Consider the following 15,965-nt stretch of genomic DNA (forward strand, 5'->3'; position numbering starts at 1 on the left):
CTGAAGTTTAAAATCATTGGTTACCCGTAAGCCAATCACATAACGTTTGGTTATGGCGTGTGTTATGCGCAGGCTCAGCCGCATCTAACTTCCACTGTAAACACATGTATGATGCGAAAACAAAACAAAACCATCGAGCGAAATACCGGAGTGAACATGGCTGTGAACGACTTTTGCAGATTATGTGAAGTAAATCTACGCATCCACGGTACAATCAGTGTCTACGTCGTCACGGCTCTCAGCCCGCCCTCTGTTCGTTGATTGGCCGGCTGTTTTCAGGCCGGAGGAAAACGGAAAGCTCTGACGCTGTGTCTCAGACTGAGTACAGAAGCGAAATGAAATTGAGCGGAAGTACGAAGTCTGACGTAGTCAGGCTAGCTCATTACAATTACACAGCAAAAGTTCAGTGACATTTTTATTTGTGCATGGTAGAAAGCAAATACTGATACTGACATAATGACATACAATAAATGTGGAACATTGAACTACACGCTTGAGGGAGCAGGATACACAGGGAACTCCGAGAAAACGCTACTTAAGCTCCGCTGCTTTCTTCGACCCTCTCTGTCTCTGGTCCTGGGCTGTGCTCACTCAGTGTGTGTGTGAGAGGGGGAGTGGCCAGCTGTGCTCACTCAGTGTGTGTGTGAGAGGGGGAGTGGCCAGCTGTGCTCACTCAGTGTGTGTGTGAGAGGGGGAGTGGCCAGCTGTGCTCACTCAGTGTGTGTGTGAGAGGGGGAGTGGCCAGCTGTGCTCACTCAGTGTGTGTGTGAGAGGGGGAGTGGCCAGCTGTGCTCACTTAGTGTGTGTGTGAGAGGGGGAGGGGCCAGCTGTGCTCACTCAGTGTGTGTGTGAGAGGGGGAGTGGCCAGCTGTGCTCACTTAGTGTGTGTGTGAGAGGGGGAGGGGCCAGCTGTGCTCACTCAGTGTGTGTGTGAGAGGGGGAGTGGCCAGCTGTGCTCACTCAGTGTGTGTGTGAGAGGGGGAGTGGCCAGCTGTGCTCACTCAGTGTGTGTGTGAGAGGGGGAGGGGCCAGCGGCTAGAGCGGCAAAAGCCAGTGTGTGCTTCTTTTACCGATATATTTAACGATATCTTTTGCATTTCTAATCCAAACAACGTCAAACTTGGCACTGCACTTACTCGTGCCCGTAGCGAGACACCTGTCAAGTTTGAAATCCATCGGACTAACGGTCCGCGAATAACACACACACACACACAGACGTTTCTGTAATTTATAGATAGATTTATAGTATATAGTATTTAGAAAAGTTTTTGTTTCAGTTTAAGTTTTAGGAATTGTGGTATGTGCTTTTGTCATTTTTTTATTAAAGGAGAACTCGGCAACTCTAGCGAACTCTAGTCACTTCTTCGCTGATTTTCCCTTTTGTTGTCGCATGTCTTCCCCACGAGCTCCCCCTACAGCTGTGGGGGGCGTATATTTCACAGCATGGTCGTAAAAAACTCACTTGTGGCGGCCTCCTCCCCCTCTCTACCGCTGCTCATGTGCGTTTGTTTTGATCGGAGCAAGCCAACTGTATCGTGTGGAGCTATGTCTACCGAGGTGGGTAATCTGGTAATACATCATACATGCGTGTGTGTTTATGTCGAATTGCCGTAAAGCAATTCGTGTTTCGCGCTCGTTCTCGTTCTCGCTTCTCACGAGACTTCCAATTTCTATCTTGCCGGGACGGTAGTCCCCAAGTTGCAAGGTTGGTTTTCCGCCTGAGAACGCTGGGGGGAGCGGGGAAAGTCACCAATATCACCAGAACAGGTTGTTTAACCATCCAAATGAATACTAGACAGTTTTATTAAGGTAAAAAAGTTACCAAGTTCTCCTTTAAAGTAGCAAAAATGCCTAAAAGTTATTTTATCTGTTGTCTAGCATTTAATATATCAAGTTTAGTGTGGGTTGGAAGTGTTTAACACTAATAATCAGCATGCTGTGTGTTTTATACGTGCTAGCCCTCATACATGTAAGAACATGCTCCTGAAATCAACTGTAGGAAGCAAAATAAAGAAGTTGATTTCTGGCACTAATGAGAATCCTGTAATCTCCACGACGCTCTTCCATCGTCTGATGTAGAGTACCTGAGTATTCCCTCCCGCTTCTCCTTCCACACTCTCTTCTGCTCCTCTTTCTGGCTGGTGATCTGCTTTCTCTTCTCCTCCTCTTCCTCCTTCCTCCGAGCCTCCGCTGCTTTCTTCAGCTCTCTTTCGGTCAGAAGCTCCTGATGGAAGACAGAAGAAGGGGTTTCTAAACCGCATCTGGTCCAGTCTGCTTTCACTGTGTGGATGTTGTCCAACAACAGCCTTACCTGAAAAGCATTCGTCAATCTCCTCTTCTCTTCCAGTTCCTTGCGCTCTCTCATGGCCTTTTCCCTCAGATTGAGATCTCGGAGTCGCTCCAGTTCTTCAGCCTCCCTCCTGATCTCCCGCCTCTCCTGCTCTTTCTTCATCTCATGATCCTGACACCTAATAAAGCGGGAAACGTCAGACACCTCGTCCCTTCAGCACAGGATGAAGTCAGTATACATTAACTACGATTTGAGACAAATGAAACTATGTAAATGGCGCGGCAAGATTTTGAACAAGGTCCTCAGCTGGGCGCCGCGGACAGAGCCGGATGGCGCCGCCGGTGTGTGTGTGGGTGTGTGTGTGTACACTGATAGAGCATAATGTGTTCGAGTTTTAAAGGCGTGGCGCTGCGCTTCCGGTGTCGTCCCCCTTAAACCCGCTTTGACTTCTCCTTACTGTAGTCTCCAGCTCTCGGAGACGGCCAGGTGGTCCCGTCTCCTCCGCAGGGCGTTCTGCTGATCCCGCTGGACCGCCTGCTCTTCCCTGCGAGCCTTTTCAGCCAAGAACTCTCTGTCTGCGTCTCTGCTGGCCTTCAGCTTCAGGCGCTTCAGCTCGACCTGAGCCTCCCTCTCCTTCTGGACCTCCGTCAGCATCAGAGCGCGCTATAAAACAAGAGGAGAGTTTCTACTACACTTCACCACAGAAGAAGATTTGTGATCTAATAACGTAAAGGCTGTTTTATACTTCTGCGTCGGACCTACGCAGGAGCCTCTACGCTGTAGGCAACACGTTGGTTTTCATTTATACTTCTGCGTCGTTGTCCGCGTTGACGCGCAATTACACTTGCAGAGGGAGCGTGTGAAAGCCGAGGGAGCGGTCCTAGCAGACCAATCACAGCGCTACACACAGCCTACGACGTAGCTACGGCGTGAGTTCGACACAGAAGTATAAATTGGGCTTAAGACACGCACATGGAAGCCTTTCACTCGGTCGGTCTGGTAGAACTGCTGGGTCTCTGCTCTCTCGATGATCTCCCTCCGTCTCTGGGCCTGGTGCTCCGCTGCCTCCAGGTCCAGCTGCTTCCTCTTCTCTTCAGCGATCGCCTCTCGCACGGCTTTCGCCTCTAGCTTTTTTCGCCGTTGTCCCTGTAAGGACGAAATCAGATTTGTTTGTTATACTTTGTTACTGTATAGACATCAGGTCTCATATTAACCCTCAGAGACACAGGTATGGTTTATTTATTTTCTTTTAATGAAGAAAAACTAAAATATCACATCAAGATGACATTCAAATTACAATTTAATATTATACCAAATTGTAACAAACTTAATATTATAATAGGGGCACAGAAACAAAAAGAAAATTAGACCTGAGCTGACATGAACAACACAAACGGTATACAAAATAAACAGGAGTATTAACAAAATATTATAATACATTTTACATACGAGCTAAAAAATCCAACTTTCCAGCTTTTTATTCTTATTTTTTTAAATAAATGATTCTTATTTCTTGATTAAGACTTATAAAAAGGCCTATTTTCTTCCTTAAAAGTGTTTAGGTCATTAAAAAGCATGATGTTTACGCATATTTTAGTACGGAGCCCCGCACATGACATGCAAGAAAAAAAGTTCGATTGTGTGCACGATTTAACGTTACTCATCCGGTCCCTCGATTTAGCCTAACGTTACTATTTATTTTTCCTGCGTGTCATGTGCGAAATATGCGTAAACATCATGCTTTTTACTAACCTAAGCAGGAAAACTCCGTAAATAAGAGAGCTACTAATGCAGTGATCCCAGTGCGATCTACTAATGCAGTAATCCCAGTGCTCCCACTCACCGCTGTGGTGTTGGGCCAGTGTGCGGCGGCCTCTCTGGAGCGCGTGTGCAGCGCCTCCCGCTGTTCAGCGGCTGCTATGGCACTCTCTCTCTGGTGATCCACACCGTTCACGCTGTCCTGCACGCGCTGCCATTCAGATTTGGACAACAGGACCACTTGACGAAGATCTGCTTCGGGTTTCTCCATCTCCCAACTGCCAACTGCATTCGACAACATATCTCCAAGTTATTAAAAAAAAGCTCTAATTATTATACATTATTTTTTCAGATATTTTTAATTCTCACCTTGGTTACCCGAGCCTTTCTGCCGACCGTACTCGACCACACCTGTTGACATTTTAACTCGACGAATTTGTTTATCTAGATCTATATTGAGATACTTTTATATTTATTTGATAACGAGCTAACGTTTGTACGCGCGAACTCTACTCTGTTTGCTAACACTGTTACCTAGCAGCCCTGCCCGAGAAGTAGGTGACGTCACGCGAATGTGATGGCGCAGTGCGTGGCACATCTCAGAGATGGAACGACAGCATTTGTGATTAAAAAGTAATATTTTTAGAAAAATGCCCGATCGTTTCGCGAGATAAGACCCTTATTTCTCGACTGGGATCGTGTCGAGACTGTGGAGCTGCACTGAGATGGACATCTGAACCTTCTGTGAACACTGGAATAGTTGGTTGCCATTGAAGTCCATTCTGTGTAGAAAAATCCTGAAAAGTTTTCCTCAAAAACCTTAATTTATTTTCGACCGAAGAAAGAAAGACATGGATATCTTCGATGACATCGGGGTGAGTAAATTATCAGCAAAAATATTTTTTTTGAAAGTGATGAAGGGGGTGGATTGGAATCCACTGCTGCTTCAATGTATTTGTAAGAAGTGATTATAATCAAGGTATTAATCAATATTTTTTTTCCTTCTAAATATCACACGAGTTGGATGACTTCTCTGGAGATTTTACTTTGTTATAGAAGTTACCCGTGTGATTACTGAAATGCTATTTTCATGTATTTTTTAATGTCAGTATTTGATATTTGAATGTAGTAACATTGCTTGCCTATTTACTATTTACATTACTTGTCCATTGCTTCCAGATATTAAATAGGGACTGGTTTTGTGTTTGAGAAAGGTCTTCAACATGTTAAAACACACACGGGTCACTGAAGTCTATAGTTTAAGGGACCATTTGTCAGTTAAATCCTATAGTTTCCATTTAACTAAAGTGTCCTATCCTGAGAGAAAGAACTTGTTATCTTGATGTTTTGAGACGAGACTCCTGTTTATAGTTAGAGCCTGGCCAAATCCAACCTTGGAAAAGATGTGTGTCGGTGTGTGTGTTAGTCTTCTTGCTTACAGGTTAAGGAACCACTGGCATTGTTGGAGATTGACTGAGTTGTTGTTCGAGACATGCTGGCACCCAGCGACCCAAATCCCCGACCTGGAAGGTCACGACGTGCCTAACTTTAGGGTCTGAGTGTCAGCTGCATAATCTATGGAGATATGCTTCAGTTTATCTGTATATGTGTGGAAAATTACTATGTTTATCAATTTCTTGGCCAATCAGAATCATTCAGCCTGTAAGCAATGACGTAGCTTAGACCTTGGAAATGGTATAACTGCTGTGATCTGTAACTGTAAGCGGGGCGGCCTACAAACTCCTGTGTGAGTCTTGAAGCTGAACTTCTGCTGATGAAACTGCAAACTATCTTCAGTAAAACTTTTCTTCAATTTTTTATAATTCTGACTCCGGGTCTTCTTTCAAACATCTGGTCCATGGATCCTAAACTGTTAACCCCTAACAGTAATGGTGGAGGATGCGGCGGGCAATTATTCTTGGTGACACCCCTGGCAAATCAGCAAACAAGGTAGAAAGATTTTATTTTTTGGTAGTACTGTCTGTATGGAAGAGATCGTGAAGGGGGACGGAAGAGCTTCACTCCGATGAGGAGAGTGAAGATTAATTATACTAAGTTAAAAGTATAAGAAGTCGCTGATAGCACTGTTTAAAGTTAACAAAAGCAGACAGCGCAAGCGAAGCGTGTTCTGTGGGGGCCCCGATAGGCATTGTTGGTGGCAACACCCCAGCAGAGTACGTCCCTGGACTGAAGGTCCAGGGCGCCGCAAACCTACTCCATCTCTTCCATCTCAGATAGGGGATCCCCGAATTTAGTGAATCAGGCAGTTAGGGATACTAACAAAAATAGGGTTGTTTGCCAGGGATGCATCAGGAATGATCCCGAGAGAAAAATAAAAAAGTTATGACCCAAATTGGCGTGGACCAGTATATGTAACTGTCATGTTGGAGTATACTTTGCAGTTTCATCACGCAGAAGCCAAGCTGCGTTGTTCAAAGATCGCCGCCTCCATTTCTGCAATAACTTCAGGTGAGTTTGAACTGTTATTAAGATATGGCAGACAAATTGAGTAACTTGTTCAATAACCTGAACAGTCCTGAAACAAATAGTGAGACAGAAGAGAGCAAATGCTGTAAGCATCTGTGTTCTGAAGCTCTGACTTCAAATAAATGTGGAGAAATTATTATGTTAATGGGTATTCAGGGTTTTGATTCTGTTCGGAAATTTAAACAACAACTTGACTGTCTAAACAAAGAAAGAAACTGAAAATTTTAAATTTTTAGCCTCGTATTGCTTATGATGATTACAATAAGCAAGTAAATGTAATTATGGGTCGGGGATCATTTCCTTGGACAAATGTGATTCAAGTTAAACAGAAACATTGTGAAAACCCCTTAGAATATGTTGAGTGATTTTCTGTGCAGCTTATGAAAATTAATGTGCTGCCAATGATAATGATGAAATTATGATTTGGCTATTGTAACTGAATCTGTCAAAAGAATACAGAGAACTGCTTATCAGTGGCTGTTTACATTCCTGATTGGGACACACTGCTTCAAGGGTGTGCAGTAAGTTGGAGCCGTTTGCAAGCTCAATGATCAAACTATAGGCAAGGTGTGTGCTGCTGTTGTTGAGGCTGACGCATGAACCCACCAGATGACAGAGAGTGTTTTAATTATGGTCAGCAGGCCAATTTTGCCGTAATTGTAAATGGCCACTCAGAAGGTGAAAAAAATGTGAAAGTAACAGAAATTTCTAGTATTAATGTGGGTTTGAAAGTATATCAGTGTTTAAATGACGATATCAAAGTTTTTGTCTGAGACAGAATAAGAGATGAAACTAAAATAAGGTCAAAATATTGAATTCTTAAGGGAATCCTTCTGAAGGAAAGATCTATAATATTTTTTTTATAAGTGAATTGATGAATACAGGTTGATGTAAAATTACTGATAATGACTAAAAATATGAGTTGCAAAATACATAAAAGTAACTAAAGGAATGATTGTGTGTTAATGGAACACTTTAAAAAGGGTTTAGATGGTAATTGAGAACTTGACAACTAAAATTGAGATGAAATGTGATCAAATAAGTAGAAGCAGTATTACTGGATGAACAGTTGCTGAATGTAAAATGTGTAGAAAGGCATCTGATTAAACAAACAGATTGTTAGTGTTTTGAACGTGGAGGAATAGTTGACCATGAAAGAACTAGGAGCTGATGTTTTGCTTTCCAAAGATAAGCTTGTGATTGGCTGAAACAGTTTGCTTATCTGAATCTGGTGTGTGCTGTGGCTGAGACGTCCAGTGCGACACAGACACGATCTGAGTGAAATTTGTAATGTCTAAATTCCCTGATGTGGGCAAAAGACAAATATAAAATATGGTTGTTTGAAAATACATGTAAATTCTGGCAAAGATGCCTTACTGCTGGGCTAGAGTTAAACGATGGTAGATAAAGTTTGATTTTAGAAGTTATGAGAGTGCAGTGTACCAGTCCTAAATGCCTCAGAGTCTCTCTCTCATTCAATGTCAGCTAAAAGCTGTTATCTGAGCCTGTGTCATAAGTGATAATAAGCTATTTATAGTGAAGCACAGTGTTTCAGTTGAAAAATCATAGATATGGAGATGTTAAAAGAAATCATGCTATAGGCCGTTCAGATTTCATACATTTAAAGGGAAATTTGTAAAGGTTTTAAAAGTAAAACTAAATGACTTTAAAGAAGTCTTAAACAATAGAAGTGATGTTTTTGAGTAGTTTAATTCAGGGCCAGTAACTTCTTTGTCTGATTTTAGCCTCCACCATGATACAGGGCCGATGGCTCCGGCTACAGACGTAGATGTACACTGAATGGACGGTTGATCTAAATTCACTGAGTATACTGTAAGCTCAGTATTGCGATTTTGCTGATCTGAAGATGTTTAATGGATTTTAGTGATTAAATACTGCTGTTATTAACCTGTCTCCCTGTGTTAACACTATTAGGCAGTCCAGAGTGCTCTGGTGACTCTTGAATGTGCCTTTCCTAAGCCCCAGAAAACAACTGAGTCTGTTGAAGAAAACTGATATCGTGATGGGAAAGAGCGGTTACCAGTGTGCACGAAGTGACTACTCAAAGACGGGTAAGAACCTTTGGCCAGAGGTCAACCTAAGGCAGGGGGTCACGCCGACACTGGGCATCTCCTGAATGGAGGTATGGAGGTGTGTTATGTGAGATGGGTATGAGAGTGGAGCTGATGACTGAGGCCAGCAGCATCAGCAGATCACTGAGAGGGGAGATGAGCTGTGAGGAGTTACGGCAGTCTGACCCAGAAATGTGAGTTCCTCTATACCCACTCACCAGAAACCGCATTCATTGTATGGCTTGCTTTTCATTATGACACGTGTCTGCAACTATGCCAGGGGACAACACCCTGATGAAGATTATAGATAAAGAGCTGATGGGAATGGGCTTTCAAGAGCCAGCTGAGACTGTGGGGTGATTGTCATTATTTGTTGTGGAGACAGTAACAAAACTTAATTTATATCAGGAACCTGATGCTGGTTGCCTTATGGGCAAGGGAAAATATTATAGTAGTTGATATTGAAATATGTCTGTAAGATAGTTTTAACTCCTGAAGGTCGTTAGACATGGTGGTGGCTAAAGATGAAGACAGCTTGTGATGAGTCAAGAGAAATTTCTGGATAACAAAGGTTAGGTGAATTGAGTATTTAAACTAAAGATAACCTTAGAAATGCTCATAGCATAATGTATTTTAGATTGTTGTAATGGTACTGATTTGAGTTAAACATTTGTATTTTAACATTTGTGAACTTTTAAGGGTTCTAGACTATGATTCATTTAGCTACAGTCTTAGAGGGCTGTTGAAAAAAATAAAGAATTATTTGTTTATATAGTGAGAGAGACTGCTTGAGTGGAGGAAGGGATGGTACTCTGTCTGTGTTTCTGTTATCAGACTGCTAAAGCAAGCTGAAGCAAAATAATGATAAAGAACCAAAACAACACAGCTGACTTTTCTAAAATCAAATGAATACTGAACAGACGTGATTTGAAACTGGTTAAGAGACTATGTAAAATTAGGTAAAACCGAAAGAGAAATGTGAAGTAAATATTTTTAGAGTTAATATAAAAAAGTGAACATTGAAAATGAGCATTTAACATATGTGTGTGTCTAGAATGAGTGCGTGTGATGGTGACTGCACTTCATGTCTTGTATGTGTTAGTTTGTGGTACTATTATTTCCTGATTTTGTGAATATTGTGTCATTAACCTCTGGAATGAGTGTTACAGATGAGTTAAGTGAAACGACAAACTTTAAAGAAGCTGATAATTCTGAGTCAATCTGATGAAAAGACGATACAGAACATAGGACGAGCTTTAATTGGATTGGTTTTCCAGCTCTGTCTGTTACTGGTAATTATGACTACTTTTGTCATTTATGATGTTCTGAATCTTCTGAATGTTCTGATCTGAATTACTCTCTGGATTAGTATTTATGTAAATTGGAATTGTGAAGTTGTCATCCATTATGGGGTAAAAACTCTTGTCTAAATTCAACTGAGGGTCTAAATTTAAATAAGACACCTAGATGGGATCATAATGGTAAATGTAAAAATAATAGACTTGATGGCAGAGAGACAAAGTGACACATTGGCTAAGTCACTATCCAAATTATCCAGAGAGGGCTCCCTCATTTTTATGAAAGGCCGGTGGGCGAACAAAGGAGGAGTGGATATAACTTCTAAAAAGTTTTATTTCTCAATCCATTAAATGGATGTATGACATTAGATGTCTAAGAAAACTACAATTTAGGTAATAAAGGTTAAAGAAGAAAGCAGCTATATGGCTGTCTTAAGGGTTGAGATTCGAGTAACATAATATTTTGGTTTGTGAAAAACAGTAAAGATAAGTGAGACTGAGACAATACTGATGATATTTTTGGGGGATTTTCAGACTAACCATTTGATAGAGGAATACTGTGAGAAGTAGTTAAAATGGAAAATAAAGTTAAAAATAATGTTATGAAAACAAGGTTATTGAAGAATTAATAAAATACCATTATTTCCCTAAAGAGGGAACTTTAAGTGTCACTAGGCTATCAGTGAAAAACAAAAAGGGTTGTTGACGTGTGTGGGGGGATTGTAAGAAAACAATGCAAATATAGTAGGAAAAATGTATGTTATGAAAATAAAATTTCTGATAGAATTTATGGAACTATTTATGAACACCTGTTAAGTCAAATTAAGTTGAAATGATATGAAGAGTGAGTTTCAGATAAAAAAAAATAAGGCATTGAGTATGATTAACAGGGATTGACGCGTTATAAAGATGAGGAATGAACAAAGGCTTTATTAAGTAGAATGGGGAACAATTCTATATTTTAGTGGTAAAATAATGATTGAAATGATTATGTGAATTTGTTTTATTTTATTTCTCTTTTTGAAAAAAAAAAAAAGTACAAGGTGTTACATGCTGTGACTGTAAACTGAAGGATGAATTCAGTAGAAACTTAAAGTACTTAGATGGATTATTATGGGTCTTAATTATTATTTATTATTATTATTAGGTTTTTATTTTGGTGTTTATTTTCAGTTTGACAACCATTGTGTTTTGAACCTAAAGGGTCTATAATGGGGGTAGTGAAAAGAATGGATTAACTATCTTTCTTTATTATAAAAGGAATTGGAAATCATAGTTTTATAAAAACTAGTGCATGTATCCTGGTATTGATGATTATAGACACTGTCTGTGTTTAGGATCTGAGTAGTGACTGGGGGTCTAGCCCATGCTAGGAATACAGCAACAGTGCTTGCTTATTTAGCCCGGCTTCCAGAGAATAAATATGTACTTGTTTTGTATCAGTGGATGATAATACCAAATTAGCCAAGATGAATAACAGCTGTGCAAGACATGTAAAGACAGCTATGTCCAAAGGTTCTGGAGATCAATTATATATATGTGCTATTTGGGATATTATGTAAATATTAAGTCCTTGAAGTAAAAATATATTGTCTGTTTTATAAAAATAAAAAAAATTGACCCTGATAGAGGAGCATGGGTCAGAAACCAAACCTTTTGAAGCAGCCTTTATGGAAAGACCAGATGTGGTGTTTAGGACCCCACATTGGTCTAAAACGGGGGACTGAAGGGGGTGGATTGGAATCCACTGCTGCTTCAATGTATTTGTAAGAAGTGATTATAATCAAGGTATTAATCAATATTTTTTTTCCTTCTAAATATCACATGAGTTGGATGACTTCTCTGGAGATTTTACTTTGTTATAGAAGTTACCCGTGTGATTACTGAAATGCTATTTTCATGTATTCTTTAATGTCAGTATTTGATATTTGAATGTAGTAACATTGCTTGCCTATTTACTATTTACATTACTTGTCCATTGCTTCCAGATATTAAATAGGGACTGGTTTTGTGTTTGAGAAAGGTCTTCAACATGTTAAAACACACACGGGTCACTGAAGTCTATAGTTTAAGGGATCATTTGTCAGTTAAATCCTATAGTTTCCATTTAGACTAAAGTGTCCTATCCTGAGAGAAAGAACTTGTTATCTTGATGTTTTGAGACGAGACTCCTGTTTATAGTTAGAGCCTGGCCAAATCCAACCTTGGAAAAGATGTGTGTCGGTGTGTGTGTTAGTCTTCTTGCTTACAGGTTAAGGAACCACTGGCATTGTTGGAGATTGACTGAGTTGTTGTTCGAGACATGCTGGCACCCAGCAACCCAAATCTGAGACCTGGAAGGTCACGACGTGCCTAACTTTAGGGTCCGAGTGTCAGCGGCATAATCTATGGAGATATGCTTCAGTCTATCTGTATATGTGTGGAAAATTACTATGTTTATCAATTTCTTGGCCAATCAGAATCATTCAGCCTGTAAGCAATGACGTAGCTTAGACCTTGGAAATGGTATAACTGCTGTGATCTGTAACTGTAAGCGGGGCGGCCTACAAACTCCTGTGTGAGTCTTGAAGCTGAACTTCTGCTGATGAAACTGCAAACTATCTTCAGTAAAACTTTTCTTCAATTTTTTATAATTCTGACTCCGGGTCTTCTTTCAAACATCTGGTCCATGGATCCTAAACTGTTAACCCCTAACAGTGAACTAATCCTTTAACATTATGGAATGAAATGAAATTATATTTACTAGAACTTTTAATAATACAGATACTCTCGTAAGCCTTTCTTCTTGGTCTGGTACATTTTAAGACAAATAAAATGTACCAGACAAATGATAAAAACAGTCTCGACTAGTCGAGTCATGAACGCCGTGCTACGTTAGATTTCACAAACGTAATTCCTATCGACCAGCTCACTGAGCACGGCGTTCGTGACTCGACTAGTCGAGACTGTTTTCCAAGATGACGAATGCCTGTAAACGCGTAATGTACTGTCTTTATAAAGTATCTTCTTATTAAACTGTCTGTACACTTACAAAGTTCTCAATGCTTCGGTTGGCATGTAGGGACCCTCATTATGCTACCGTGTTAGTGTGAGGCTATTTTGAGCCTTGTTAGTGGCATTAACTAGCGATTTACTTTTACTTACTCTGTGCCCCATATACTAGCGTTATAAGATCATCTGTTTTTAGAGATAAAACTCTTTACATTCGATTTTCATGAAAACGCATCCCAGGGAACGATCGACTCGGTAACCATGTGTTAATTACCCCTACAGTAACGCACACTTGGATTTCACACACGTGTAAAAGAAAAGCTAACTTTTATGCACAGGCTAGCTGCTATGTTTGATACTTTTTCTCTATGTCTAAATGTTCACTCCTCGCGTGCCTAACTTATGTTTTACAATGCAGGGACTGGAACTACAGATATATAGGTCATATAGATCATATAAATCATAATGTACACACTCATATCACTCATGAATGGAGGAAAAGTGTCCGGTTACGACCATAACCCAGGTTCTCGGAGAAGGGGAACGAGACACTGGTCTTGGATTGCCACTATGGGGAATGCCATCAGCGTGACCGGGGTGTGTGACAAACACGCCAGTTTATTGCTGACTGCAGTCCATGACGTCACAAGCGGAGCGCCCATAGATAGAAGAGCGCCTGTAAAACATGTCATCAACTCTTTTGTCTGAAGGAGGCCAGTCTCGTTCCCCTTCTCAGAGAAACCAGGCTTACAGTCGTAACCGGAGACATTCATGCGTCATGGAGCTGATGCGACCAGAACCCACACCGCTAGCCGAAGGGAACGCCTGCCTCATTAATCTGTGAATATGCACAAACATAATGAGCTTAGCATGAATGCACTGTACAGATTATTAACCGGAGTCAGAGCACATCAACCCTAAGGGCACCCAGAATAACTCCTATTGGCTGCCTAGTGCTGCCACTCCCTAAGCAGTAGCGTATTTAGCGGTAGCGTATTTAGCGGTAGCGTATTTTTCCTATTGTTTTCAATGGGAGCGCTGTGTTTTTAAAAGGCAGGAGCATAACGAGGCGCTGAGCGTCTGTTTCATGCTGAGCGCTGGCTGTTCTATACCGGTCGCCAAGAGTTGAAGAATGTCCTCATGCTCTCATCACTGTTACGTTTTACCCAGCCGTCCAATCACAGTGGAGGAGAGGCGGGACAAATACCACACCGACCGACCGGCAAACGCTCTCGAGCGCCACAGGTGTTTTCAGCGGAGCGGCTAGCGTTTACAGCTAAAGGGACGTCCTGGCCTGTACAGCCGTCCTCCCTCCCTTCCCACCAACAGCAGAGCTCTGAGGCAATGGTTCTCGAACACGCCAGCATGTGCACACATGAGGCAAGCGACAGAAAGAGCCGTTTCCAATCCCTGTTTTCCTTTAAATGAAGTTCCAAACATAGTTTCGGGAGGAGCCTAAATATTCAGTCCTGTCACTCATCATTACGAGCGTACTATATAAGCAGCGGACACCCCTAACCCTGTACCGCTTGCTACACGTGTGTGTCTCCACAGGCCTGTCCTGACTGGGGCATCCGTGCATATCGAGATTACACGATTCCTCCATTGCCCCGACAGCTCCGTGTGGAAATCTAGGAGGAATAAGGCTCCCAAACTCAAATGCGGGGCAGTGGAGGAAGCAGATTATTGTTTTAATAACACCTGCCTCAACTCTCTCAGCATCTGATTCCTCAGAGTTAGCCATAACCCTTCCTGACCCAACATTAGGAACAGAGCTAGCATGAGAAGTCCAGAAGAGAACCAACCCTATCAGACTCCCACAGCTCCGCCTACGTCTCCGAGACCGATCCCGCTGGCCCGCTTCCAGAGCTGAGGAAACGTTAGATCCTCATCCCTCAGGAGAGAAGAAAGCAGAACAGAGCTCTCGCTGATGGTGTTCCCTAGAGCGCCAATCCAAGACACCGTGTCGAAGTTCCACTTTGAACATGAGCTGCTTCTCTTTTATCCAGTGACGTGCAGTGATGTGATGGCTACCCATCAGCCCCAGCGGCGTTATTCACAGGCGGGACTCGTGCATGAGTAATGTGAGCGCACCCTCGGCAGCCCTGAGTGGTCTTTGTACATCTTAAGTCTGTGTTAATAACAGTAATTAAACGGGATAACCGGGATCTGGTATTAAATATCATCAATCAAACATATTCATCATTGAATCTTCAAATTAGTGTGTAAACAACGTACAGCTGGTGTTTTAAACATGTTTAATGGCATTATTTGCAGGCTCCAGTTACCAAATACAAATTTTACAAAATACAAAAAACTTTACAGCACCACACTGAGAATAAAAGGCAACACCAAACCGTCCTCTGGGACCTTCTAAACCTCAGACCTGATGATCTACAGCACATTTACACACAAGCAACATTAATACTTGCAGTGCTTCAGGTTTAGTTGGAGCGGCTCGACACACTCAGATCTGTGAACTCCAGAGGTGTGTTTGCTCTTTATCTAAAGCTCTCCGAGAGCAGATGCTGATGCCCTGCACAGGCGCTGTGATGACGTGGAGTTGGTGACAGTCTTGAAGCAGCCAGTCGTAGAGAAGACTCTGTATGATAAGAGTTGTAACAGCAGAAGGCAGTGTGTGTCTGAGCTCACGGGGAGACGCTTCATCAGGTGAACATGAAGCCAGACAGAACCGGCCTGCACTTTCTCCACATCACTGGATGTTTTGTTTTTAATGATCTTGTTCCTCCACCTCGAGCCCCTGGAGGCTTTGACCGTCTCGAGCGACAGCAGTGATGATTCAGGAGAAATGACCATTCTGCCGCTTCACAGTGATAACGGGAAGATCATGCAACAACGTGTGTTTCCACTGTACAAGCAGATCTAGAAGAACACAGTGTCATAGTCCAGCTTAAGTTCAGTGATGGTTCATTTCTGTTGTAAAAATCATTAGCTATTATTTCAGTTCATTTACAGCCGCTCTGCAGTAAACCGTGATGTCATCGTCCCGCTCAGTGCTCATATAATGGTGTCCATGCAGGAGATCAGTGATAGTGTCCCCAGTGAACG

The 15,965-nt window shown here is 41.8% G+C and overlaps 1 protein-coding gene across 1 annotated transcript in view; it reads right to left on the minus strand.

Moving 5' to 3' along the window:
* The window catches only part of LOC311070010 (cilia- and flagella- associated protein 210-like), a gene marked incomplete at both ends in the record, with an annotated part of 14,293 nt that extends 9,824 nt beyond the window's left edge, over nt 1–4,469 (minus strand). The window contains 6 exons of the mRNA XM_084093639.1: nt 2,085–2,224; nt 2,312–2,468; nt 2,748–2,953; nt 3,263–3,436; nt 4,134–4,333; nt 4,418–4,469. Of these exons, the coding sequence (XP_083949765.1) occupies nt 2,085–2,224; nt 2,312–2,468; nt 2,748–2,953; nt 3,263–3,436; nt 4,134–4,333; nt 4,418–4,469 (929 nt within the window). The remainder of the gene's footprint in view (nt 1–2,084; nt 2,225–2,311; nt 2,469–2,747; nt 2,954–3,262; nt 3,437–4,133; nt 4,334–4,417) is intronic.
* Between the last annotated feature and the right edge of the window lie 11,496 nt (nt 4,470–15,965).

Source organism: Abramis brama, assembly GCF_963993115.1.
Source record: "Abramis brama genome assembly, chromosome: 19".
NCBI classification, from domain to species: domain Eukaryota; kingdom Metazoa; phylum Chordata; class Actinopteri; order Cypriniformes; family Leuciscidae; genus Abramis; species Abramis brama.